Source organism: Bos javanicus, chromosome 1 (assembly GCF_032452875.1).
Source record: "Bos javanicus breed banteng chromosome 1, ARS-OSU_banteng_1.0, whole genome shotgun sequence".
Classification (NCBI taxonomy): Eukaryota; Metazoa; Chordata; class Mammalia; order Artiodactyla; family Bovidae; genus Bos; species Bos javanicus.
The window spans coordinates 53,915,767-53,942,094 of NC_083868.1; the positions used below are offsets into that span (position 1 = coordinate 53,915,767).

General features: G+C 37.6%; 1 protein-coding gene across 1 annotated transcript in view; it reads left to right on the plus strand.

Annotated features, from left to right (window-relative positions):
• LOC133230776 (T-cell receptor-associated transmembrane adapter 1) overlaps positions 1-23,601 on the plus strand; it is a 47,802-nt gene extending 24,201 nt beyond the window's left edge. Inside the window, exons 3-6 of the mRNA XM_061388697.1 lie at positions 3,414-3,450; positions 12,627-12,688; positions 14,792-14,877; positions 21,310-23,601. Of these exons, the coding sequence (XP_061244681.1) occupies positions 3,414-3,450; positions 12,627-12,688; positions 14,792-14,877; positions 21,310-21,588 (464 nt within the window). The 3' untranslated portion in view covers positions 21,589-23,601. The remainder of the gene's footprint in view (positions 1-3,413; positions 3,451-12,626; positions 12,689-14,791; positions 14,878-21,309) is intronic.
• The last annotated feature ends 2,727 nt before the right edge of the window (positions 23,602-26,328 follow it).

Below are 26,328 nucleotides of genomic sequence, written 5' to 3' on the forward strand. Positions count from 1 at the left end.
TATCCAGAGATTCCAAGGGGATTTGGGATTAGTCCTGCAAACTGTTTGATTCCTTGGCAGTCAACCTGAGGACTCTCCCTGACTTGTTTCTCCTGGACAGACAGACTACCAGAGATTCTGTCCTATTTAGCCAGCTTTTCTGTCCCTTGGTCTGTGTACACAATGCTCCTACATCTGGCTTCATGTAACTTTTATTTCTACATCTTTGTGCTATTCTTTGCAGCTAAGAAACTTACAAGATATGACTCCACCTCGGTGAACTGTTAGTGAATAAGTTTTTCTGGTTGTATTAAATAGCTTGCAAAAGAAAATCTCTATTCCAGCAACAATGCAGTATCTACACATTCAATCAGATAGACAAGATAAGTCTCTCCTTGATGTTTTCTGTAGCAGGCAGGGCTCCGTAGAAACTTTGAAATGGAGTTCTCCCTTCCCCCCAAGAAAATCTTTCATTTTTATGTGATTCTTTGTCCAAATATGTTCTTTAGGAGGATCATATTTATTTCTCTTTCTAATAGGAATGCATCCACTTTTTCTTCCTTCAAGCCTAAAAAATATTCTTTAACCTTTCTTCTCTGTTTTGAGAAGGATAAACAACTGTATGGTTTGCTCATACATCAAAGTCCTATCAGTGTATCTCCTATTTGCTAGAAAATTACGGCACATATTTCACAACAAAAGATGTATCATAAAATTTGTATTATGGAGTTTAAGCCACGTACTCTTGTTTCTTATTGTTCTGTATTGCACATGGAAGGGTGAACACCATAAAGGGAAAACAAAAGCAAATGTCAGCTCACACCCTTTCAACCATGAACCTGACCACAGCGTTTATATCTGAATCACAGGAGAGGATTATGAAAACTCACCCAGCTTTTCTCAAACCGAGTCTTGCAAACATACCTGCTTTGTAATAAAATAAAAACTGTGTTTTATTAAATATAACTGAAATGTTTAAGTAGCTTTTAAATCATGTCATTTATTTTTAAATAAACCTATAAGCACTCAGGACAGGGCAAGCTCTTTTCAGGAGTCTGAACTTACAGATCTTTTTCCTTTGCTGTAACCTCTAAACCTTTGATTGTAGTACCCCTATTTAAAGAGATCATATTCTATCACACTTCTTATGATAAGCATTGTAAGGCTAAAAGGACATAAGTACTGATGGTCTCGCTTCAGATTATACATTTAAATTTTAAGAGTAGTGTGATATGGTGACCTTGAACCTTTAATGTTTCCTTTTAGGGTGCTTCTTCAGTATGATTCGTTCTGATGTACAAAGTCCTTTACCCATTATTGATTTTCTTCTTCACATTATTTTAGTTCCCTTTCTCTTTCCTTTTTCACACAAAACTTTTTGGTCTAAATCTTTGTTTTGCTTTTCTCTGCTGCCAATACATTGAACTACATTTTCCTTCTAGAGAGCTATCCTTCTTACATATTACAGCAGTGTATGTTCCAGGCACCATCATTTATACTCTAAGCACCTCCAGTTGGAAAACCCACATCATCTTTAAGAAGTATTAGTCAGTTCGGAGAAACATTTTTACTCCACACCTATTTCTTTTTCTTGTACCATCACTATTTTTGTTTAGTTTTAATCTTTTCCTTGAATTTACTACTCAGTTGATGACAATCTTCTTCCCCAAAGAAGATTTCATCTCAAATCAAGATTTATTTATAAGTCTTCAAAATAGCATTCAAATTATATTCTATCAGCTACTTTTCAGCTAATCCATTTAATCAGAAAACTTCCCAAATTCAAGTTAGCACAATTAAATGTGGCTTGTTACAGGATGTGGACTTAGAATGTATAATATTGATAGCCAACTTTGTCATTTTCTAAAATGTTTTTATATAAATTACTTCATTTATCTCCCACATCTACTCCATGATAGAGGCATTATTAACCCTACTGATGGACCAAGAATGAGTTCTACAATGATTTGCTTGTTCGTCTGCAATGAAATACATTGAAGAGCTGGTACCCAAATCCAGTTCTGATTCCTAACCCTGAATACATCAAGCTACAGTTTGACTAAATTCTTGTGTATGCACTTCCATTTCAGACAAATTTGAATAATAATGACCTGAGTATAAACAGGTAGTTCATATAAAAAGAAATCAATACATACTTTATATCTTCCAGTTAACAATTTTCTAGTCTATATTAACTAATTTTTATTCCTATGCTTATTGAACTTATTTACATTTTCTCAAGCTTTCTCATTTTGTTGGGCTTCCATTAACTTGTGGGTACTGTGCAGCAGTAGACTTCTCTAGGCTTCTCCCAGCATCCGTGTTACATTCATATTCACAAGACTAATCTGAAGGTAGTTGAAAACAGCTACATCTTTCAGATGCAGTCCATGGTAAGACATTTACTGTGGGCTAAAGAAGCATATTTGTGACAGATCCCAACTAGGTTACATTCACCACTTCTGGTCCCATAGCTGCTTGATGTTTGTGATTTGCAAAAAATTCCCACATTTGGTCGTTAACAGAATTCTTCCAAATATATTGACATGTGGCATGTCTATTTTACCCTCCAATATGGTGATTTTAATAATTTGAAACATTATTGAATAATATTTCTCTAACATTTAGTGACTTCTCTGGATAATAACTTTGTCATACACAAATCTAAAAACAATTTTGGTAGTTGTTTGGTGACTTGTTCAATTATTTGGAAACATTTGTTAGTTTATTACCAACACACAGTTGTCTCTGAGTCACTGTCAGATAGATAATATTGGGCTTCACTTTCGTGTGATAGCCTTTGCAAGATTTTTATTTAATGCCAGATTAATAACATGCAATCAAAATATAATAAATATCACAATATATATATCTATCCAGTTCAAAGAAATTTTATTGATGGTCAGATAATTTTTATGTGATTGTCACACACCAAGAAAAATTAACGAGCACTCCAAAATTAGATAAGTAAATAGAAGTGTCTTCTAGGGACTTTTTTGTTTGTTTGTTTTTTGATAGGAAGAAAAGCCTATTCAAATCTGCAAGGGCAAAGAGGACAATTTGTCAGTAAGAAGCAGAGGTGTTTTGTGGAACCTGAAGGCAGAAAAGTACAGCTGTGCCCCACAACAGACTGGAACCACAGAAAAGGCAGGCACAGGGTTCCCCTGGTCTCAGCTTGGTGTTTCCCCTGCGTAAAGTGGCCACTCACTCGAGCTCTGCGTCATCTCCAAGCTGTACTATGTCTGCATTCCAGATTACCAAGACAGAACGTGATTGGCCCAAATCAGAGAATATCTTTACCCCTAAGTGATAGTTAAGTGGCTTGATTAAAGATGTTAACTGACATTGAGACTAAGCTCCTCTCAGAACATGCTCTAAAATGTTTAACACATGTCAAATTTTCTCTTAATTTGTCTATTTTGAATATCTTTCAGAAAAAATATGCACATACTCCGACGACTACTTTCCCAGGTATGTAGAAAATAAATCATGGATTATGATTCCCAAATAATATGGAAAGTAACTAGTGTTATATTGCTTTATAGGTTTGACTTAGGAATGTTTCACTTGGGTTAAAATAAAAAATGAGTTTTAATTACTTTTACTTCCATCTGAAGATTAATAGTTATAACATTATCTACCCTAGTTATTTACTCTCCCTGAGTCAATGAGAGAGCTGGATGAAGGACAAAATGAAACTAATCTGGTATCTGCAGAATCCTCATTAACTTTGGAAGAAGATATCCTAGATTATGATTCAGTTCAGACTGTAAGAATGTAGTATAATTAAATATAGAATTTTGTGGCTCTTAAGAATTCAAGGTGGAAGGAAATCTGACAATACCTAATACAATTTAAGATATGTATGCACATACACAAGAATGCCGTGCCATTTTAAGGGTATTGCCAACAAATAACTCTAAATAATATGCAGTTATGGATGTAACATAACTTAATCTCTTATATTTATTAAGCAAGTTGCAGATAAATTTGTATAATACGTTTTTAAGAGAAGGTTTATGATGTTACAGGAAAGAAGTTTCATTTTCTTAGTATATTCTGACCCAAGTGTGTCGTTAAATTGGAAACTTCTCTTTTGGGGGAAAAGAAAATCTAAATATAGAAAGCTTTCTAGAGGATTCTTTAAGACCTTTTTGAAATGGCAAACTGAAAGGTTGAAAATGCCTTTGAAAAACATAGAGCTTTCTCATTGGTATAGGGTAACACTGTAAGCTTTTTATTTTTTTAGGTAGTAACTACTTTTATTTTTTTATTTTTTTTAAATTTTATTTTATTTTTAAACTTTACAAATTGTATTGGTTTTGCCAAATATCAAGATGAATCTGCCAGAGGTATACATGTATTCCCCATCCTGAACCCTCCTCCCTCCTCCCTCCCCATACCATCCCTCTGGGTCGTCCCAGTGCACTAGCCCCAAGCATCCAGTATCGTGCATCGAACCTGGACTGGCAACTCGTTTCATACATGATATTATACATGTTTCAATGCCATTCTACCAAATCTTCCCACCCTCTCCCTCTGCAACAGAGTCCATAATACTGTTCTATACATCAGTGTCTCTTTTGTTGTCTCGTATACAGGGTTATTGTTACCATCTTTCTAAATTCCATATATATGCGTTAGTATACTGTATTGGTGTTTTTCTCTCTGGCTCACTTCACTCTGTATAATAGGCTCCAGTTTCATCCACCTCATTAGAACTGATTCAAATGTATTCTTTTTAATGGCTGAGTAATACTCCATTGTGTATATGTACCATAGCTTTCTTATTCATTCATCTGCTGATGGACATCTAGGTTGCTTCCATGTCCTGGCTATTATAAACAGTGCTGCGATGAACATTGGGGTACACGTGTCTCTTTCCCTTCTGGTTTCCTCAGTGTGTATGCCCAGCAGTGGGATGTAAGCTTTTTATTGTCCTCTAAAACGTCCTTTAAAAAATTCTCTGTGTGAAAATGTCTCTGGAAGATTCAGATCTGGGCTACAAGAAGACCCACACAATAAAGAAAATCTATATTTTATGATTATTTTTAACATATTTTACAACATGAGATAATTTAAGTCATTGGTTCATATCAAGAGTGATTTGCTGATTCAGTTACAACAAAAAAATGTGACAAAAAGAATCCTACATAGCCATGCAGAACTTAATCTGACAAATGATTTTATACTCTTCACTTGAAAGGTAATTAAGATGCATTGTTATAGAAAGTAATGTGATACAATCATTCTACCAAAGACGGGACTGGTGGTTTTTGAATTAGGATGGTAAGAAATCAGAAAGAAAAATTGGTAAAATACCCATCTCAAAACAAGCAAGCTCTTGGCTGCAGGGAAAATTCAGAAAAAAAGGCTGGTTCTTTTATAACATTCATTCCTCCAATAAATATTCATTTAACAAATAAGCATTTGTTAGACAATAGAGATATAAAGATGAAAAGATGAGGATCCTTCCCTCAAGGATTTAATAATCTGTTATCAACTGTAATAAATCTCCATTTAGGCAGAATTTGAATATACAATGCAGATTGTATCTATAAAGAGGCTATCTTATTAATTCACAAGTTTATGTATGTACTTCACAGCTTGTCTATTTCTCTGATTATGTAGTTTGGAAGCCAAAGTCACATTTATAGGAGAGCATGGAGGCTTCAGGGAAAAAACAAAAAAACAAATGAACTATCTCCTGCCATTAAGACATTAATATTAAAACAGCAAGTGGAAATAAGGGCTACCTTTCTTTCAGTTCAGTTGCTCAGTCATGTCCAACTCTTTGCGACCCCACGGACTGTAGCACGCCAGGCTTCCCTGTTCCTCACCAACACCCAGAGCTTGTTCAGACTTATGTCCATCGAGTTGGTGATGCCATCCAATCATCTCATCCTCTGTCCCTTCTCCTCCCACCTTCAATCTTTCCCAGCATCAATCAGGGTCTTCTCCAATGAGTCAGTTCTTCACATCAGGTGGCCGAAGTATTGGCATTTCAGCTTCAGCATCAATCCTTCCAATGAATATGCAAGACTGATTTCCTTTAGGATGGACTGGCTGGATCTCCTTGCAGTCCAAGGGACTCTCAAGAGTCTTCTCCAACACCACAGTTCAAAAGCATCAATTCTTTGGTGCTCGGCTGTCTTTATAGTCCAACTCTCACATCCATACATGACTACTGAAAAAACCATAGCTTTGACCAGACAGACCTTTGTTGACAAAGTAATGTCTCTGCTTTTTAATATGCTGTCTAGGTTGGTCATAACTTTTCTTCCAAGGAGCAAGTGTCTTAATTTCATGGCTACAGTCACCATCTGCAGTGATTTTGGAGCCCCCCAAAATAAAGGCTGTCATGTTCTCATTGTTTCCCCATCTATTTGCCATGAGGTGATGGGACTGGATGCCATGATCTTAATTTTCTGAATGTTGAGTTTTAAGCCAACTTTTTCACTCTCCTCTTTGATTTTCATCAAGAGGCTCTTAGGTAGGACTGACTTTTCCTAGGTGGCACTGACTTTTCTTAGGTAGGACTTAGGTAGGTATCTTTCTTAGGTAGGGCTATAATAGTGGATGTTTCCACAGTTCCTTACATGGTCTGAGGCCAGAAGAAGGGAGGCAAGCTCCCTCTACTCTGGGTTCCCTGCTGCCCTGTCTCCCTGCTCCTTCTCAGCAACTGGTTTAGGTGGGAAGCTATGCTAGAGGGGAAAGAAATTTGCCTCTCTGATCTTCTCTTCTTGCATTAGTAAGTCAGGAACATGATCACTTAAAGGACAGCAAAGTGTCTACATCTAATGAAAGTTAAATACCTGCTTCCTGGTATGTATATCCCAGGGCACTTTATTTTTCCTTTAAATGTAATTCTGCACAATTCTTGTCTTATGATCTGTGTTAAGAGGATAATGCAGTGAGAATAACATGGGTTTGAGATCCAAACAGTTCTGGATTTTAATCAAACTCTTGCAATTACTAGGTTTGTAATCTTGGGGAAATGAGCATTTCTGAAGTTGAATCATAACATAATACTACACTTACAGAGAGTAGCTGGTAAGAAAAAAAAAAAAAAAGCTGACTATAGGTCTAAATTAAGGTCTAAGAAAATACCCACCCATTTGGATTATATTTACCCCTTAATTAAAGAAAACAGTTCAGATAATTAGGAAAGCAGTTCAGATTTACATTAAGCTTATTATAGCTCCTTAGTTTTCAGAGTCTCTCTCAAGGACTTAGGACAAATTTCCAGCAACTTTTGCATGGTCTCCTCCTGCATGGCACTGAAAGGTGCTTTTATCACAAAACGTATCTCATCTCAGTTATTCTTCTACCTAAAATGATCTCTTGGATTTCTAGAGCTCTGCAGGTTGAGGACCCCACTTCACTTCCCCTCTTTGCTGAATATACTGACCTGGTGCCCTGGAACAGACTTTAGTCTCAGCCGTCATCTCTACCTGTTCCCAGGGTTGAACATCCTAATGATTGTGGAACTCCTGGGTAGCCTTCCCTGGCATCAGATTTCCAAGTAGATACACAGAAGAGGCCCTCACTGTGACCACTGCTGCATTTGGAACCAAAACATATCCATGTTCTCCAGCCTTCTGTTTGTTTTAATGTACAAGTAACCATAATCCAAACTCCAACCCTGTGTGAATGCAAGAAGTCCCATCCCTTGCCCAAATCTTTGTGAGAATCCTGCAAAATGTACTTACAGGTTTCAAAAATCTTATTCTTGATTGTCTTTGGGGCACGCCTAGCTCTGTGTCACTGCTCTAGGTTTCTTTCCCATCTCTTTACAGTTCTTCAAAATAGCAGAACTTTCCAGCCTCCCTTCTCTCAAACTTTGAGGAAAAAACACTTTTTAAGTGTCCTTTAAGTGCTCCAAAGCACTGGCAATACAAGCTTCTGTGTTTGAGTTTATTTAAAATAAAAAGTGGGCATTATTAGAAGAGCACTTGAACACTGATCAAAATAAAAATTTAGTATTAGATGTCATATCTCTGAGATCCTGTTAACATATCTCCTCATAGGAAACACTACTGGTTCTTAGCTAACCCTGCTGCTGCTGCTGCTGCTAAGTCACTTCAGTCATGTCCGACTCTGTGTGACCCCATAGACAGCAGGTATTCTCCAGGCAAGAACACTGGAGTGGGTTGCCATTTCCTTCTCCAATGCATGAAAGTGAAAAGTGAAAGTGAAGTCGCTCAATCGTGTCCAACTGTTCGAGACCCCCTGGACTGCAGCCTACCAGGCTCCTCCACCCATGGGATTTTCCAGGCAAGAGTACTGGAGTGGGGTGCCATTGCCTTCTCCGTAGCTAACCCTAGCCATACAAAAATCGCTAGGATTTACGTTTTTCTCCTGGATCAAGTGTCTATCTTTGATGTTTGCTCATGCCAAGTTCAGGAAACCTATACTCATGGTACAGTCCCTATCAAAGTAAAAATTTATTGAGCGTATACACAGGAACATATTGCTGCAGCAACTTCCCCTTTTCTCTCTTGCATCATTTTTTTTTTTTTTTTGGTCTTTTTGGTCTGATTCCCATCAGTATATAAACAGACAGTAACATCTTACATCTTTAAGAAAAGACAGACTCTCTTGATACCAGATTGCCTGTAGTCACCTCTTCATTGTTCTGTACTCTTTACAGGAAAACTTGGAAGTTCCATGTACATTCTGTCCATATTTGCTGGCTTCTCTTCCTCTTCTTTCTTGAACCTACTCTATTCAACTCTCTGTCCTCAATAATCCACTGACTCAGCTCTTGTCAGGGTCACCCGTGAAATATGTGGGGCAAATCTTAGTCTCACATGTGGTCAATCTGGAGCGTGACACATTGTCATTCTCTCCTTGTGTGTGTGCTGAGTTGCTTCAGTCATGGCTGATTCTTTGTGACTCTATGGACGGTAGCCCACCAGGCTCCTCTGTCCATGGGATTCTCCTGCAAGAAAACTGGAGTGAGTTGCCATGCCCTCCTCTAGGGGATCTTCCCAACCCAGGGATTGAACCCACGTCTCTTAGGTCTCCTGCACTGACAGGCGGGTTTACCACTAGTGCCAATTTTGAGACAGTTGCTTATCCAGGCTCTGAGGCCCACCTCCATTTTAGCTTTCTTCCTCAATTACCTGCAGCTCCTTCTCCTTTGCTGGCTCCTAAACCATAGATGACAGAGTGCCCAGGGCTCATCTAGTGAACCTCTTCTCTATCTACACTCATGTCATTAGTAATTTCATCCTCTCTCATGGCTTTAAGTAACATTTATACACTGCGCAAAGCCCAAACTTTTATCTGCCTACTCAGAGAAAGTGAAGTCACTTAGTCATGTTTGACTCTTTGTGACCCCATGGACTGTAGCCTAGCAAGACCTCCATCCATGAGATTTTCCAGGCAAGAGTACTGGAGTGGGTCGCCATTTCCGTTTCCAGGGGATCTTCCTGACCCAGGGATTGAACCCGGGTCTCCCACGTTGTAGGCAGACACTTTACCATCTGAGCCACCAGGGAAGTCTTTCAAACAAATATCTATTAAACAAATAAAGTTGATCAAAACCAATGTCTGACAGACATTGCTCAATCTTTCAACTTTCCAGACCCTTAAAATAGTTTTATTTAGTTTTCCAGAACTGTTTTTCATTTTTATTTGGATGTTGAAACCCACATTTATGTCTTAGAATTTGGAAGCTGAAAAGAACAACATAGGGAATAATATAATATTTCTGTTTTTTTAAATCAGGAAATTTAAACTTCAGGAATTTATGTTTAAAGTCACCCAGGCAAAAGTAATGATTTTTTAAAAAATTGAACTCACTTATTTAATCTGAAATAATAAAGTATGAGGCATTTTCTTTAAAAGGACTTCACAATAAAAATGATAAAATATGAATAAGAACTTTAAAAATAGAGACTAGAGAAAATTTAAAATTGAAAGTGGAAAATCTGAACCATAAAGATGTAGGCTGGAGGCAAAAGAAGAGGGCGGCAGAGGATGAGATGGTTGGATGGTTGGATGAGATGGTTGATCACTGACTCAATGGACATGAGTTTGAGCAAACTCCGGGTGATGGTGAAGGAGAGGAAAGCCTGGCGTGCTGCAGTCCCTGGGGTTACAAAGAGCTGGGCATGACTCAGTGACTGAACAGCACAATCACAATATTATTTTAAATGTTGGAGTGTCAGTAAATGTGCTAATTGGTTAGAGGATCATTTCAGACATGTTGAGAACAATAGAGAACCTGATCTGGCCCAAAACTCAGTGGTGCACTAGCCTCTGGGCATATTTATTAATTTACTCTAACTAGTAATGTCTTCAGCATAAACACTGCCAAACATTTGTGCTTGAAGTTTATTAGATATTTGCAATAGGCTGGAGCTATTTGGCATTGCCAAGTAAAAATATACTTATTAATTTGTTGGTTAGACTGCTTCTTTATAATGGATTATTTGTGATGATTAATCATTTGAGACCTGCCTGCAGACGCAGGCCACTGCATTATAAATCACGTCCTATTTTCTTCATAGGGAATGAAATGTTCATTTTCTGGACATGATTTATCATCTGCAGGTTGTATCTGCTATTCATGTGCGCTGGGAAATGGATGGATTGTCTTATTAAAAATTCCTCACCTTTTGCTATTTTATTCTCTGCATAGCCAGAGAAAAACCATTAGCAGGGACTTAACTTTGTATCCCAATATTAAGCTGTAGTGAATTACCAACAGACAGAAAGGGTGTGGACGAGTTTCTTTGTTATCAAATAAGGCAAATACATACCAGCAACTGGACTTTTCAAATAATATCATACAGGTATCGTTTGATCTTTTTTTAAGGATACATTCTTGATATTTAAGTATACTGTCTTCTTTCAGAAGCATGGGACTAACATAGGTGTTATGCCTTGTGATAAGAGCTTTTCCTTTTGATGCAATTCCCTCCAGCTCTTGGTGATACATAATCTCAAAGTTAAAGCAGTTGCTGCTATTTTATGAAATGCCACTCACTGCCTAAAATGTTCTTCTGTTGCCAGCCTGCTATTGTGAAAGCTGGTCACCAGGACTATCGTCACTGCCTGTGACAATAGTAGTTGTCTACTGTAATCCTAATAGGATTATTTAGATGAAGCAATAAGGAAATTTAATCAAACATCAAGAGCAAATAATATTTAGAGCTTTAGGGCCAGACTTGAATCACAATCCTAGCACTGTCAGTTACTATATGTCTTTTGACAATTTGCCTCTATAGCTTGGACATTCCTTATGCGCACGAAGGGGGAGTTCTGAAAAATGAATCTCGTAGAGTTGTCCTGAGGGTTGAATGAGCACTGGCATAAAGAAAAGCTTTGACATTTGCTATTTATTGCTGATATTACACATAAGGTTAGGGAAAATATGTTAATCTATCTGAAAAGTGGGAAATAATATTTCTGTAGAATTTCCCTGGGTTTTTTATATAATGTACGTAAAACAGCACAGTATTTGGATGTAATAGGTAATCAATCATTTTATTGCATCTGCCAAGCTGAGTCTACAATATTTCTCTGGCCTCTTATTTTTTAATCACTGCCAATATTTAGTAAACAGTGTTAGGGGTCAGAGTGATATTCTTGGCAAGCAAACAGGAAGTACAGTGTATAGTTTCAGTTTAGTTCAGTTAAGTTCAGTCGCTCAGTCATGTCTGACTTTTTGTGACCCTATGAATCACAGCACGCCAGACCTCCCTGTCCATCACCAACTCCCGGAGTTCACTCAGACTCATGTCCATCAAACCATCTCATCCTCTGTCATCCCCTTCTCCTCCTGCCCCTAATCCCTCCCAGCATTAGGGTTTTTTCCAATGAGTCAACTCTTTGCATGTGGTGGCCAAAGTACTGGAGTTTCAGCTTTAGCATCATTCCTTCCAAAGAATACCCAGGGCTGATCTCCTTTAGAATGGACTGGTTGGATCTCCTTGCAGTCCAAGGGACTCGAAAGAGTCTTCTCCAACACCACACTTCAAAAGCATCAATTCTTCAGCACTCAGCCTTCTTCACAGTCTAACTCTGACATCCATACATGACCACTGGAAAAGCCATAGCCTTGACTAGACGAACCTCTGTCGACAAAGTAACGTCTCTGCTTTTGAATATGCTATCTAGGTTGGTCATAACTTTCCTTCCAAGGAGTAAGCATCTTTTAATTTCATGGCTGCAGTCACCATCTGCAGTGATTTTGTTTAGTGCACAGATAATCTAGGTTCTAATCCCAGCTCTGCCAGTTCCTGGTTCTGTGACCTTCAGCATATTATATAACCAATCTGTGTCTCAGGTTCCTTATCTATAAGATGGGAATGCTATAGTGCCTGTCTGGTTAAATTATTGTGAGAAATATAAAAGGAATGAATATATATAATGCACTTCAAGTAACTCCTGACACACAGTAAATGTTAAATAAGTAATTGCTATTATTCACTAAAAGAAGATCCAGAATACACTTTTCAAATTCAGACACACACATGCATGCACACTTGTATTTACTGACTTACTTGCATATCTACCTTGGGTGGTCAAGGCTGGATAAGAATGTGCAATAATTTACCCAATACTGAAAATAGTTGAGAAATTAGATATGAACTATGTAGATTCTAACAAGGCAAATTATTTTCTTCTTATAGGGAAGATGAGTATGATCTTGAAGACTCACCAATTTATGGTAATGTAGATAATGTGGCCTTAGGTAAGTTTTATTTTTCCAAAAATTAAATTTACCTATAAATCAATTACCCCCACATAATTCCACAGAGAATTTGAGGTAGCTTATTTTTTGTCACAATCATATTTAAATATTTCAAGGGTAACCATACATTTGAGTATATTTAGCATATCATTTATCAAGTATTTTCAAAGCTGCATATTGTAAGTTGTATTGCAACAGTGAATCAACATCCTGTTTTTCTATATTCTCTTTATTTCACTCTAGTTTGTAGTAAGAATACCGGAAGACTCAATTACAATGAATTGTGACACACACAGATTTCTATGAAATAAAGCTATTTCTAGAACAGAAGATTGCCCAGGGGAACAGTGCTTTATGCTCTGTATACAAAAGAATATCTACAGTGAATAATTTGGAACAAAAAACAGATTCTCTGATTTCCTTTGTTTTAACTGGTTCTTTTAAAGTAGCGAATATAGGGTTACACTGATGACAAGCAGGGAAAGAGAAGAGCCAAACCATCACTGAGTGATGGGTTGTACACTTTTTGTTCTTTTGTAACAAGTACTCTTCAATTCCCAGCATCCTTTATTCCTTGAAACGTTCCACTCCCCCACAACTAAAAAACCCCTAAATGTCTCAAAACAAACAGCTGTGATCTGATCTGATCCCAGCCCTCTGATGAGAGAAGCTGTCAGACAAGGACTACCAATGATCTCTATCCTTGCCCTGTAAGCACTTAATTCATGATTGGTGGAGGGTGGGTAGGTGGGGTTAACTCCTGTTGATTGGCGTCTCAAACACAGATTCCCAGTAATGAATTAAATTTATCTGAACCTCTATATATCAAGACAGTATGAAATCTCCTAAAGTTAAACACATGAGAATTTTATAGGAGTCAAGAATTTAAATAATCTTTGTCTCTCCCCACCCCCCGCCACCATTGTAAAGTATCCTTTAATCATCTGCTCTCTGAGGAATCAAAACTATTTTACAGGAATAGACTATTAAAGAATTTTCCTTCCTGTTTCCCTTTGCAGAATTGTGGTGCCCACTTATACTATTTGAGAACTTAATTTCTTTTGTATCCTGGTAGCTCAAAGCCCACCATATCTGCAGTCTTCATGAGCAGTGAGCACAGGTGCCTCTCTTACAGGTTCTGACTTAGTAATTCCACAGTAGGACTTAGAACCTCCTATTTAACAAGCCTCCTGGGTGATTCTAATTCATGTTTCCCGTGGTTTATCTTTGAGAAACATTATGGGCCAGTTCTCTACATTGCTTTTCAGAAAGGGTTGGAGCATTACAAAGTACCTTGTATTATAAACACATCTTTTCATCTATGGGGTCAAATTGGTGCAATCAACATTTCTGCAACATTATTCTCCATCCTACAAGTCATTAGCTTTCCTTCCTCTCCCTTTTAAATAGAGTATCTGGGGAAAGAAAGGTATGGATGACTCAGTAAGCATCCCCCACAGAAGGAAATAGGTTCATGCCTGCTGGCTGGTGGACATGGCGAAACCCCCCCAGCAACTTAGTATCAGCATTATATACCCCACTGTATACCCCTCAAAACAGCCTGGATGAACTGTCCTGTCACTGATATGTGGAATAACAAACATAATCTAAAATATATTTTTTCAAAAATAGTATAGGGTTAAAAAGGCCTCTGAGTAAAATATTTTTCTTATGGAAAAAATTACCAAATTTTGATCATCAATATATGTGCTCCGTACTTTATGCCACCTGCACCGTTTGTAATCATACTTAAATAGGAGGGCACAGGCAAGCCTTTAACTCATGGGATCCCCGTAACATATAAATGGTAGTTTGAGCAGAGACTGTCATGTCCTGTGATGGTATAAGAAGAGTAATATCCAAGTGACCAAGTAATATCCAATTTTGTCTAATTGTTAATACTGTTGGGCAACAGGCTTCTCCACAGTCTGACCTGCAGAGAGCAGTTTGTACCTCCTTATCTTTGCACTGCCACAAAAATAGACTAATCAAATGACTCCTGAGGGTTTCACATTTATAGCAAAGTGGTGTTTGGGTCATGCATTATGATTTGTGCCAGCATTTTTTAATTTTTCCATTGTAAATCTCTTTTCAACTCCCCAGAACCGGTGGATGAAAACTGCTATGAACAGATGAAAGCACGACCAGACAGATCTGCGAACAAACTGCAAGACGCCCCACCTTCACAGGTGAGTTTTGTTTTCTGTATCACGGGCCAGATTCAGCTTAGGTCACGGCACAACCGCCTGTTTCATGAGCATAAAGGCAGCATATTCTGATAAACATCAGAAGCAGCCTGTTAGAAATTTTGCATTCTGAACTGCTGTCAAATTCTAGCACCTAAGCTCTAATGAAAAACTCAGAAGGCAAATAGTTTTCAGAGCTGCACTTAAAGACTCAAAATTGTGTACAACTACAAATGCAGTAGATTTCAAGGGAAAAGTGGATTCTCTTCCTAAATAATTAAGCTTTTTTTCTTTCAGAGCAAAGAAAAGTTACATATATCATAGAAATAATTATAAAAAGTGACACATACAGAGTGCTCAGAAGACCCGGATGTCAGGAATGGATGGTGGATGGGGAGAGAAAGACCTTAGTGAAAAGAAATTAACTATAAAAGAACATACTCTGTTTTATAAGGAAAATGAGTGTAAATTTAATACAAGCTCTATGGCTATTGTCTTATGGCAAGATTTACGCACGGCTTGTGGGGGATAGGCAGGACTAAAGCATAGGCAGAAATAGAAAAACCCAAGAAGAAATGAGTAGTTTATACTTTTCCTAGGATAAGGCGATGGCACCCCACTCCAGTACTCTTGCCTGGAAAATCCCATGGACGGAGGAGCCTGGTAGGCTGCAGTCCAGGGGGTCGTGAAGAGTTGGACACGACTGAGTGACTTCACTTTCACTTTTCACTTTCATGCACTGGAGAAGGAAATGGCAACCCACTCCAGTGTTCTTGCCTGGAGAATCCCAGGGACGGGGGAGCCTGGTGGGAGGCCATCTATGGGGTCACACAGAATTGGACACGACTGAAGTGACTTAGTAGTAGCAGTAGCAGAAGCGACTTAGCAGCAGCAGCAGCATACTTTTCCTACCCACATCAGTTCAGCCTCCTCAGACATAGCACTACTGTTCACAGTTCTTAGTGTATGTGTGGTTGAAGTGTTATGAATTTCAGTTATAATGGTTCTTTCTTCTCTTTCTCTATCCCATCCCTTTTGTTATGTGCTCTCATGCTATTTCCTAGAAACAGGCATATGGCCAGCATTTCCTATGTAGTCATTATACGTCAGACTTGTCTTATGTGCTTTACAGGCATTAGCATTTTAGGTTCCTATGAGGGAGACAGCATGATTATTCCCATTTGACAGAGATGATATAAAACTTGCCCTAGAGACTCAGAAACTAAGTAGGGAAACAGATCCAAACTTAGTCCCACTTGACAGAAAACATTTTCCTCCCAAAGATGGGTCAAAACTTGGAAAATTCCCATTAAGATAGAATTTCCTTTTTCTTTATAGGAGCCTTCTAAAAATCAAATTCTTAAAAATTTTTTAATGAAAACAAGATGTGGTGAAGTTTAAGCAGAATGTAAAGTAACTCTCTCATGGGCAAATCTGCCGTGTGACATTCAATTAATTGTTAAATGTATTTTAGATAACAGGTATGAAAAAAACTGCTTGTTATAATATGATTTGCAAAATTCACGATAATAAAAAGAAAACCTTTTGAGAAAGGTTAAAATATAACTATGCCACCGGACATGCAGAGATCCACAGCACCTTAGCTGTAATAGAGCTGAGACTTCTGTTGCTGTTTGAATAGAAGTTGCTGTTTAATACATGTAAATTAAATAGGTCACAGCCTTATTTATGCTGCATCTAGTTTGTACTCAAGAGGAAATTGTGCAGAGCCTTAAAGTGTCTTTAAAAGTCTGTTATTTTATAAATTATATATTTAAAGACACTTCTAAGGGAATTAGTCTTTATCCTTCTCACAAATTTAATTGCACAAATTAGAAGTAATCTCTCCTTTTAAATTAATTTTTATTGGAGTATAGTTGATTTACAATGCTGTGTTTGTTCCAGGTGTACATCAAAGTGAATCGGCTATATATGTATATTCACTCTTTTATAGATTCTATTCCCATATGGGTCATTACAGAGTATTGGGTTGAGTTCCTTGTGCTATACAGTAGGTTCTCATTAGCTATCTATTTTACATATAGTAAGCAGTGTGCATAGATCAATCCCAATTTCCCAATTTATCCCACCAGAAGTAATCTCCTTATATTTGCTCAATTCCATTTTATTAGAGGGCTTCCCTAGTAGCTCAGTTGGTAAAGAATCCATCTGCAATGCAGGAGACCATGGTTCAATTCCTGGGTGGAGAAGATTTCCACTGGAGGAGGAATAGGCTACCCACTCCAGTATTCTTGGGCATCCCTGCTGGCTCAGCTAGTAAAGAATCCACCTCCAATGTGGGAGACCTGGGTTCGATCCCTGGGTTGGGAAGATCCCCTGGAGACAGGAACAGCTACCCACTCTAGTATTCTGGCCTGGAGAATTCTATGAACCGTATAGTCCATGGGGTCACAATGACAGTTATCATCAAAACACTGCCCCGTTAGTTACTATGGTACTCAGTTACTTTGGTCATTTACATTACAAAAGTGTGAAGAATCCATAATGCAATGCAAAAAAAGCTTATGGATCAAATATTGGAAACAGAAAAAAGCTCCTTGTCCTTTGAAAATGATGTGTACAATTCAAAAGTTGCAATTTCAGTCTCTAAGTCTGCTATTAACCAGGAAAAGTTGACTGGGAAACTTGGTGACAAAATGGGTTCATGAGAGTTCCCTAAAAAATTTTAGGGGCATCAATGTGAACTTATTTTTCTCTTATCCTCACATCAAAACCTCACCCATCCCTCCTTTCCCTCCATGTCAGAAGCACCCTTTCCCCTTTCCAAAGCCAATAGTCCTACTTGGGCTCTTGACTATTTCTTCTACTTCTTTCAAGATCTTGCACCTTCAATTATTTGTCTCCATTTCTTTAAATGAATGAAGTACTATTGACTTACAAATATACCCAAATCTCTGCAATATTTAAAAACACAAAACAACAAAACTTTTATTTCAACCTGTTTTTGTCTCTAATCCCTAAACTGGTTTTTACTTTGCTCCAGTTCCCATTTATATTCACAGATACACATGTTTTTTTATCCCTGTCTATATGTTTTCTGGGCCTCCCAAGTGACTCAGTGGTAAAGAATTCGCCTGCCAATGCAGGAGACAGGAGACACAGGTTTGATCCCTGGGTCAGGAAGATCCCCTGAAGGATGAAATGGTGATTCACTCCAGCATTCTTGCCGGGAAAATTACATGCACAAGGAGCCTGGTGGACTATAGTCCATGGGGTTGCAAAGAGTCAGACACAACTGAACATGCATGAGCATGCAATGCACGTGTATTTTCCACCCATCTATTCAACTGAAACAATATTTGGTAAATCACAAATAACCATTACACGTACAATTTGTGGTCTTTTCTCAAGACTCACATTCGATGAACTCTGCAGGACTTGATAAATGTTGACCAGTTGTTGACCAGACAAACATTTGGAATGCTTTCAGTAATAAGTACAAAAACTCAATTCAAGCTGTATCATAAAAGGGAAGTCACTGGCTCATATAACTGAGATATGAGGGTGTTGTGTTTTTGAAATGATTGAATGTGAGGGCTCCTCCATTTCTTCTCCCTATTTCTTTGTTACTAACTTTATTCTCTTCTGTTACCAACAGGCTCTTCCATTGAGGCTGGGAGAGCCATAGGAGACCCAGATTTTCTCTTTCCCAAATCCAGGGAAAGATATCTTTTCTATTTCTGCACCTGTACCTCAGTCCCCAAAAGGCCATGTAACTGGCTCTGCTGAAGTCATATGCCTACTCTTGGCCCAGCTTCTGTTGGCAGGAGGATGGGTAGTGTAATTGGTCCCAGCCTGGGTCGAATGCTTATTCCTGTGCTGAGATGGGATACAGTATTGTAATTGATAGTCTCTCCAGGACCAGATAGAGGAAAGAAATTTCCTAAAACAAAGTGGGGAATTTATTAAAGAAAGAGAATAGAACAAAGTGCTAGACAGTCAAAAAAGTTACCCACCCCTCTCTATTACGGAATGCCTTTTGGTAATTTTGCTCACTTCACTGACATATTCTCTATCTAGGCAAAGGCAAAGCAGGTCTTAAAACATGAGTTATGTTAAGAAAGCAGTGAAATGTCCAGTTTGCTTGAAATACAGAGTTTATGTAGGAGAGTACTGGGAATCAAATAGAAGGTGTGAATTATGAGCATAGGAAACCTTGAATGTTATGCTATCAAATTCAGACTCTAGGCTAAAGTTTCAGGGCCAGGATGGTAAAATATAAAAGTTATGCCTTAGGAAGATAATTTGAAAATAGTATATGGGCTAACTGGCAGAGTATAGAGATGTGATGGCAATGATACCAATTACCTATCTACAATTATCCAGAAATTATTTTAGAAATAAAGTCAGACCAAAGATACCAGAGAGGTTGTAAATAGAACCATCCCCCTGCCTGGTAGAGGAGATAAGACTTTTTAACTTTTAGCATGAAAACAAGTGCCAACAGGGAGAAGCTAATCCATGCATTGGGGGGGTGTTAATCCAAATGTTGCTTCTTTAATCCAAACCCCACAAATTGATATAACTTTGGCTTACTCTGAATGGTAAACCCTTATTTTTGTTTATTCAATGGCTGTTCTAAAGTTTTAGCCTACAGCTCTGATAATTATAATACCACCATACCTTGGACCTTATCTTGGTTTGAAAACCAGGTTTGAAGTGTGCAGTCTACTTAAAACATTGGGTTTTTTCACTAGATGCATACTACAGAGCTATACAGCAAGGGGTTAGTTGACTTTGTGGGTACAGAACTGTGGATATGGAGGGCAGACTATAAAATTATATGTAATATTAAATTACATATAAATTATATATATATTTACCTGCTCAAGGGGTTGGCATCCCTCACCCCCACATTGTTCAACTGTAAATTACCTCCATTTGCTAATAACATTGTAAGATGCGTGTTAAGTCACTGCAGTCATGTCCAACTCATTGTAATCCTATGGATTGTAGCCCACCAGACTCCTCTATCCATGGAATTCTCCTGGCAAGAATACTGGAATGGGTTGCTTGCCCTCCTCCAGGGGATCTTACCACCCAACATTCTAAGATAGGTACTCTCATTTGATAGCAAGAGGTTAAAAATATTGATAATTAAAAAAAAAAAAAAAGAACTGCCCAGGGTCCCATGATCAGAATGTCACAGCTGGAATTCAATCCTAAAACTTTCAAACACCAAATTCAAGATCTTGTCTTCGGGCTTATTGCTTTCTGCAAGTTTCTCTAGTCTCCTGCCCTTCTTAATCTAGTGCTGACCCAGCTTTAGGCCAGAGAGGACCGCCAGGCTTTCTTGGATGCAAATGAATCCAAGACCAACCTAAATGAGCTCAAAGAGGATCTGGGGACAGGTAGGCAGGAAGGAAGTAATAGGGGAAAATGGGAAATGCAACTCTTGCCGAATGCTGGTCATATAAATGGTTGTTGGTTGTTTAGTTGCCAAGCCATGTCCAACCATTGCAAGCCCATGGTCTATAGCCTGCCAGGTTCCTCTGTCCATGGGATTTCCCAGGCAAGAATGCTGAAGTGGGTTGTCATTCCCTTCTCCAGCGGATCTTCCCAACCCAGGAATCAAAGCTGGGTCTCCTGCATTGCAAGTATCTTCTTTACTGACTGAGCCACCAGGGAAGCCCCAGTCATACAAATAAACCCTGTTAACCTTATACTTCTGAGTCTCAAATGTAGAGAAAATAGAGACTTTTGTGGGTATCAACCAATTATTAAACATATGTAAAGCATATCTGATTGGTTATATTCCTTCCTGTCATGCTTTGTTCCCAGTTTAACAAATCAGAGTATTGTTACTTGGTAGGTGAAATACAGGGCAGGCACTCCCTGAGGTGAATGCAGGGGGAGAAACTGGTTAAAAAAATCCATCTAAAAAGTTCATGTGTATTCTGAGTATAAGAAAGAAAACTGCTTTCTTTTAAGCATTTTCCACTCCAAAATCTTGAATTTACTATTTGTAGTTATCACTCTGATTGACAAATTTGGCAAATAAGGCCGTGAAGACCAGAAAACAAACTTGTGTGTTTTTGGTAGGCTTTAGAGTTTCCCAGTGGAGAGGGCAATGGCACCCCACTCCAGTACTCTTGCCTGGAAAATCCCATGGACGGAGGAGCCTGGTAGGCTGCCGTCCATGGGGTTGCTAAGAGTCGGACATGACTGAGCGACTTCACTTTGACTTTTCACTTTCATGCATTGGAGAAGGAAAAGCAACCCACTCCAGTATTCTTGCCTAGAGAATCCCAGGGATGGGGGAGCCTGGTGGGCTGCCGTCTATGGGGTCACACAGAGTCGGACACGACTGAAGTGACTTAGCAGCAGCAGCAGTAGCAGCAGCAGCAGAGTTTTGCAGAGGTCAAAGTTAAAGAACGGCTAACAGTGAAAACTTACTATGCTTTTCTCTTTTAGGAAACTGCAGGAAGGGTATGCTATGCCTCATTAGATCACAACAATGAGGGGAAGCGAAGAAAGCCCAGGAAACAGAAAACTCATTTGTCAGACAAGGATGAAGAGGGGCAGATGCATGCAAAGGATATCAGCCTTTCTAAGACCACTTTGGTGGACAGTTACCCACCAGAAAGTGAGGCAATAGAGGAAAACATTCATGATGATCCCATCAGGCTGTTTGGATTGATCCGTGCACAGAAAGAAAGTTTACACTCGCTAGACTATGATCTAGCTCAGTAAACTGGCTCTTACTGGACGTGTTTGTCAAAGAAATGAAGACCCATTTGACACAGCATGACTTGTCATGGTGATGATCTGATCGTCTGTTGGTGGGATGGTTGCTTACCTTTTATCCAGAGGTTATGTTATGCACGCCAAATGGAATACCATACAAATTAGCTATTTAGTTATTTGAATTCACTTAAAAAACACGTATGTAGTAAAATGTAAATAAAATCAAGTTTGCAGATTGATCCTGATAGAAGCCATAACTTCACAACAATACTCAGTGACATAAACTTCCCCCCCAAAAAGGTTTTAAGCATATGTTCTTGATCATGTTGAAAGAAGTCAATTTTTTTTTTAAGTTCTCCTTTCTGAATGTGAAATACCCCATAATTGGAGAAAATTTCTGATTGAAAGGCATGGGAGGCATTTAAACTTATTGCTAAGAGTAGAGGGATAAGCTTCTTAATATTTTCCACAAATGGAAATTTTAGTTCTAGAAATGAAATTAATGCATACTCCTTATAACAACAAATAGTATAAAAAATAATTTAGATATTCCACTAGCCAGAGATAATTGCAGTGATCAACTTTCTATATATTCTTTTAGATATTTTTCTCAGCATGACCATACGTATACCCATATATAGGCCTAGTAGTTTTGTTTTTTTTTTAACAAAAAAGAAAAAGGGGGAATGATGATTGTACACTTATTATTTAAGCTTTTTTCACTTAATATATCATAAATTTCTTTCCACTGTTATTTTTAACTATAACTAACTATAGTTAATAATTTTAATTTAATGATTGCATAGTATTTCATTGATGATTGTACCAAAACTTAAATAATTTTGAAGTACATTTAGCTCATTTCCAATCTCTGTTTTTTTTGCTTTTACAAATAACATTTTAATGAGGATCCATCTTTGCACATGTTTGGTACTTTTCTGACTTCTTGTGGCCAAATGTCTAGGAAAAGGATTGCTGCATTAAAAGGTGTGCATTGTGTAAGTCTCTATAGATTATATTTCTGAAAGGCTAAGAGTTAGGTCAAAGTGTGTGCCCTGTTTAAACGCTAATAAGCACTCTTAAATTGCTCTCCAAAATTTTTTTTTCTAAAATGCTTTCTATCTTGCTCCATTTGGAGTAGAAAATTTGGTTTAAATCACTGAACAAAAACATTATACTTGACAGCTATTGCTCCTGCCCTCTGACCAGAACTTAGATTTTAGTGACTCTTCAATTACCTGTGGAGCTCCCATGGCTGTTGATATCATAAGTTATGCAATGACGATGGAAACAGGCTCTGCACCCATTGAATAGAAGATGAGTATTAGGTTAAAGAAAAGTGTAGCTACTAGTAAAAAAAAAAATACTATTAAGAAAAAGTAATGAGAGATAATAACAGCGCGAGGGCATCTCTGAAGGAAATCTTAATTCTGAGAACTGAACAATGAGAAGGAACCACCCACATAAAAAGAGGAAGAAAGAACACATTTTGTGTAAAACTTCTATCCCTATTTGGAAGTGCCTACATCTATCAATAATTATTTTCCATTATGAATCTGTAGAAAAATAAATGCTGATTATAAAATTTTTCAAGTTGTCCACAGTGCCATAGAAAAGGCAAAAAATATTAATATCTAAGGTCAGAAGAAGTCAGGTTTCTGATTCCAAAGAACCAAAATGAAGTTAATAATACATATTGACTTTGTGTTTAATGTTTAATTTAAAATAAAATTTTTGCTATCACGTTTATGTTGTTACATGTTTATATATTACCATGGTTCAATAAAAATAAAGTTAGATTGTGTTTACGGCAGCTATTTTTTCCTGTAACTATTCCACAGGATTCACTTGTATTATTTACCTGGCATCTAGAAATATTTGAATTTTTTGCCTCTGGTTTATATCATTTGAATTCTAAAATATTTTAAAGTTTTGTGTACCAGATATATCTGATGCCCATTAGGAAGATTTTTAGCTACAAATTTAAATTCTTTAATAAATATAAGGCTCTTTAAGTTACCTGTTTCTTATTGTGTGATCTTGGTGAATGTGTCTTTTGAGGAATTTGTTAAATTTATTGGCATTAAGTTGTTCAAATACTCTCAATTATTCTTTTAATATCTGTAGGATTTGTAGTGACTTTTCTTTTATACTGATAATTTGCTTATTTTTACCTGCATTGGCAACCCACTTCAGTACTCTTGCCTGGAAAATCCCATGGGCGGAGGAGCCTGGTAGCCTGCAGTCCATGGGGTCACAAAGAGTCGGACACGACTGATCGACTTCACTTTCACTTTCCACTTTCATGCATTGGAGAAGGAAATGGCAACCCACTCCAGTGTTCTTGCCTGGAGAATCCCAGGGATGGGGGAGCCTGGTGGGCTGCCGTCTATGGGGTCGCACAGAGTCGGACACACTGAAGGGACTTAGCAGCAGAGGTTTGTTAATTTTGATACCCTGAAAAAGTTATTGTTCAATTTCATGTTGTTTTTATATTTTCTGTTTCATTGACTTACCCTCTGATATATGTTATATCCTTTCTTCTGCCTATTTTATGTTTCATTTTTCTTTTTAAAAAAAACATTTTAAGGTGGAAACTGAGGTCATTAATATAAAACCTTTCTTATCTAAAGTAGTCAGTCTCATAAATTTCCTCTTTCTAAAATATTGTTTTGCTATATCCCACAAATTTTGATGTTTTCATACTCATTCATTTCAAATACTTTCAATTTCCCTTTTGATTTCTTCTTTAAGCAATGGGTTACTTATAAATGTATTTTATAGTTTCCAAATATTTGAGGATTTTCCAGATATTTCTGTTGTTGACTCCTAAATTAATTCTACTGTGGTCATAGAACATATGACTTGAATCTTTTTATATTTATTGTGGCTTTACTGTCAGAATATAGTCTATCTTGGTGGATAACAGTGTGCACTTGAAAAATGTGTATTCTATTGTTGATAGAGTGTTCTGTAAGTGTCAATTAGGTCAATTTGGTTGATAGAGTTTTTCAAGTCTTCCAGGTGGCACTAGTGGTAAAGAATCCCCCTGCCAACGCAGAAGACACAGGAGACGTGGGTTCTTCCCTGGGTCAGGAAGATCCCCCTGGAGGAGGCCATGGCATCCCACTTTAGTATACTTACTGGGAGAATCTTGTGGATAGAGGAGCCTGGTGGGCTACAGACTGTGGGGTGGCAAACAGTTGGACACAACTGAAGTGAGTGAGCATGCACACACATGCATATCCTGATTTTGCCTCTGTGTTCTATCAATTATTGAGAGGAGAGTGTTGAAATCTGACTGTATTTGTACTTTTGTCTATTCCTCTGTACCAGTCTGTCAGTTATCGCTTCGTGTTTTTTAAAGCTCTACTATTATTAGGGCATACATGTTCAGAGCATTAGTTTCAGATGAATTTAATCTTCATCACTATGATATAACCATCTTTGTCCTTGGTAGTATTGTTTGCTCTGCAATCTACTGTGTCAAATATTAGTATTGTTATTTTAGCTCTTTTGATTAATGTTAGCATGATATATCTTTTTATATCTTTTCAACCTAGTTATATCTTGTATACTTAAAGTGCACTTTTTGTGGGCCACATATAGTTTTGCTTTTTTAAAAAAGCCAGTCTGAAAATCTATCATTTAATTGGGGTGTTTATTTTCATTTAGTGCAGTTATTGATATTATTGGGTTCAAAATAACACTTTTGATATGTTTATTTGTCCCATCTGTTCTTGTTTTCTTCTTTTTATGACAGCTTCTAGATTATATCAGTATTTTATGATTCCACTTTATTTTCATGGCTGGATGATTAGTTATAAATCCGTTATTTTAGTATTACATATCATTATAAACTTTCACATTTCAGCTGAAAAAATGTAAAGAAAACAGAGAACATTTTGACTCAAAAAACAGATGAATTCCACAGTCTTAAGATTTTCACTGAAAATTTCTTAAGGTTCCAAAAAGCTCAACTCAAATCTCAAGAGTAGGAGCAGTAACTCATTTTCCTTTGGTATTAAAGGATTTATTTCTAGCAGATTAAAGGCAGTATGATTAGTTTTGACATATACTTAAATCTCTGAGGTTTTTGCCTTCATTTGATAAAAAGAATTGATAATTTATATTAAGACAGTGAAAAACAAGAACATTAAAATTTACAGAAGATAATAAGACAAATTCAACAGATGCAGTAATAATGATGCTTGTGTTCCTTTAACCTCTTCGAAGAAGCCACCCTGCCGACTCACAGCTTCTACTGTCATGGCTGACTGTATCTGAAGTGGGTACCTGAATCAAGATAGCTGTCTAATCTATAGATTGGTGTAGAAGATGCACTATCATTGGGGGCAGAGCCAACAGGATGCTATTAAAGAGAATTTGGTGCTTGGTAAACAAGGCATAATTGCAAGGGGGCAGAAACTAAGAGTAAACACAAGAAGATTGTTGCTAGAGAACAGAATTCAAGACTGTGATCAAGAAAATCATAACAACACTTATTTATTAAGAACTTACTAAGGGCAAGACCCTGGGCTAAGTACTTACCTGCATACCTAATTTAATCATGTAACGCCCTAAAAGATGGATGCTGTTATAATCTTACATATGAGAAAACCAAGGCTGATAAAGATTAACTTGCCCAATATTTCACAAATATAGATTCAGAATTTAAATAGCAGTCCAAGTGCAGAGCTGGATAAATTGAGAAATTGACCCCTTCAGTTGGTTAAAAGCACCTTA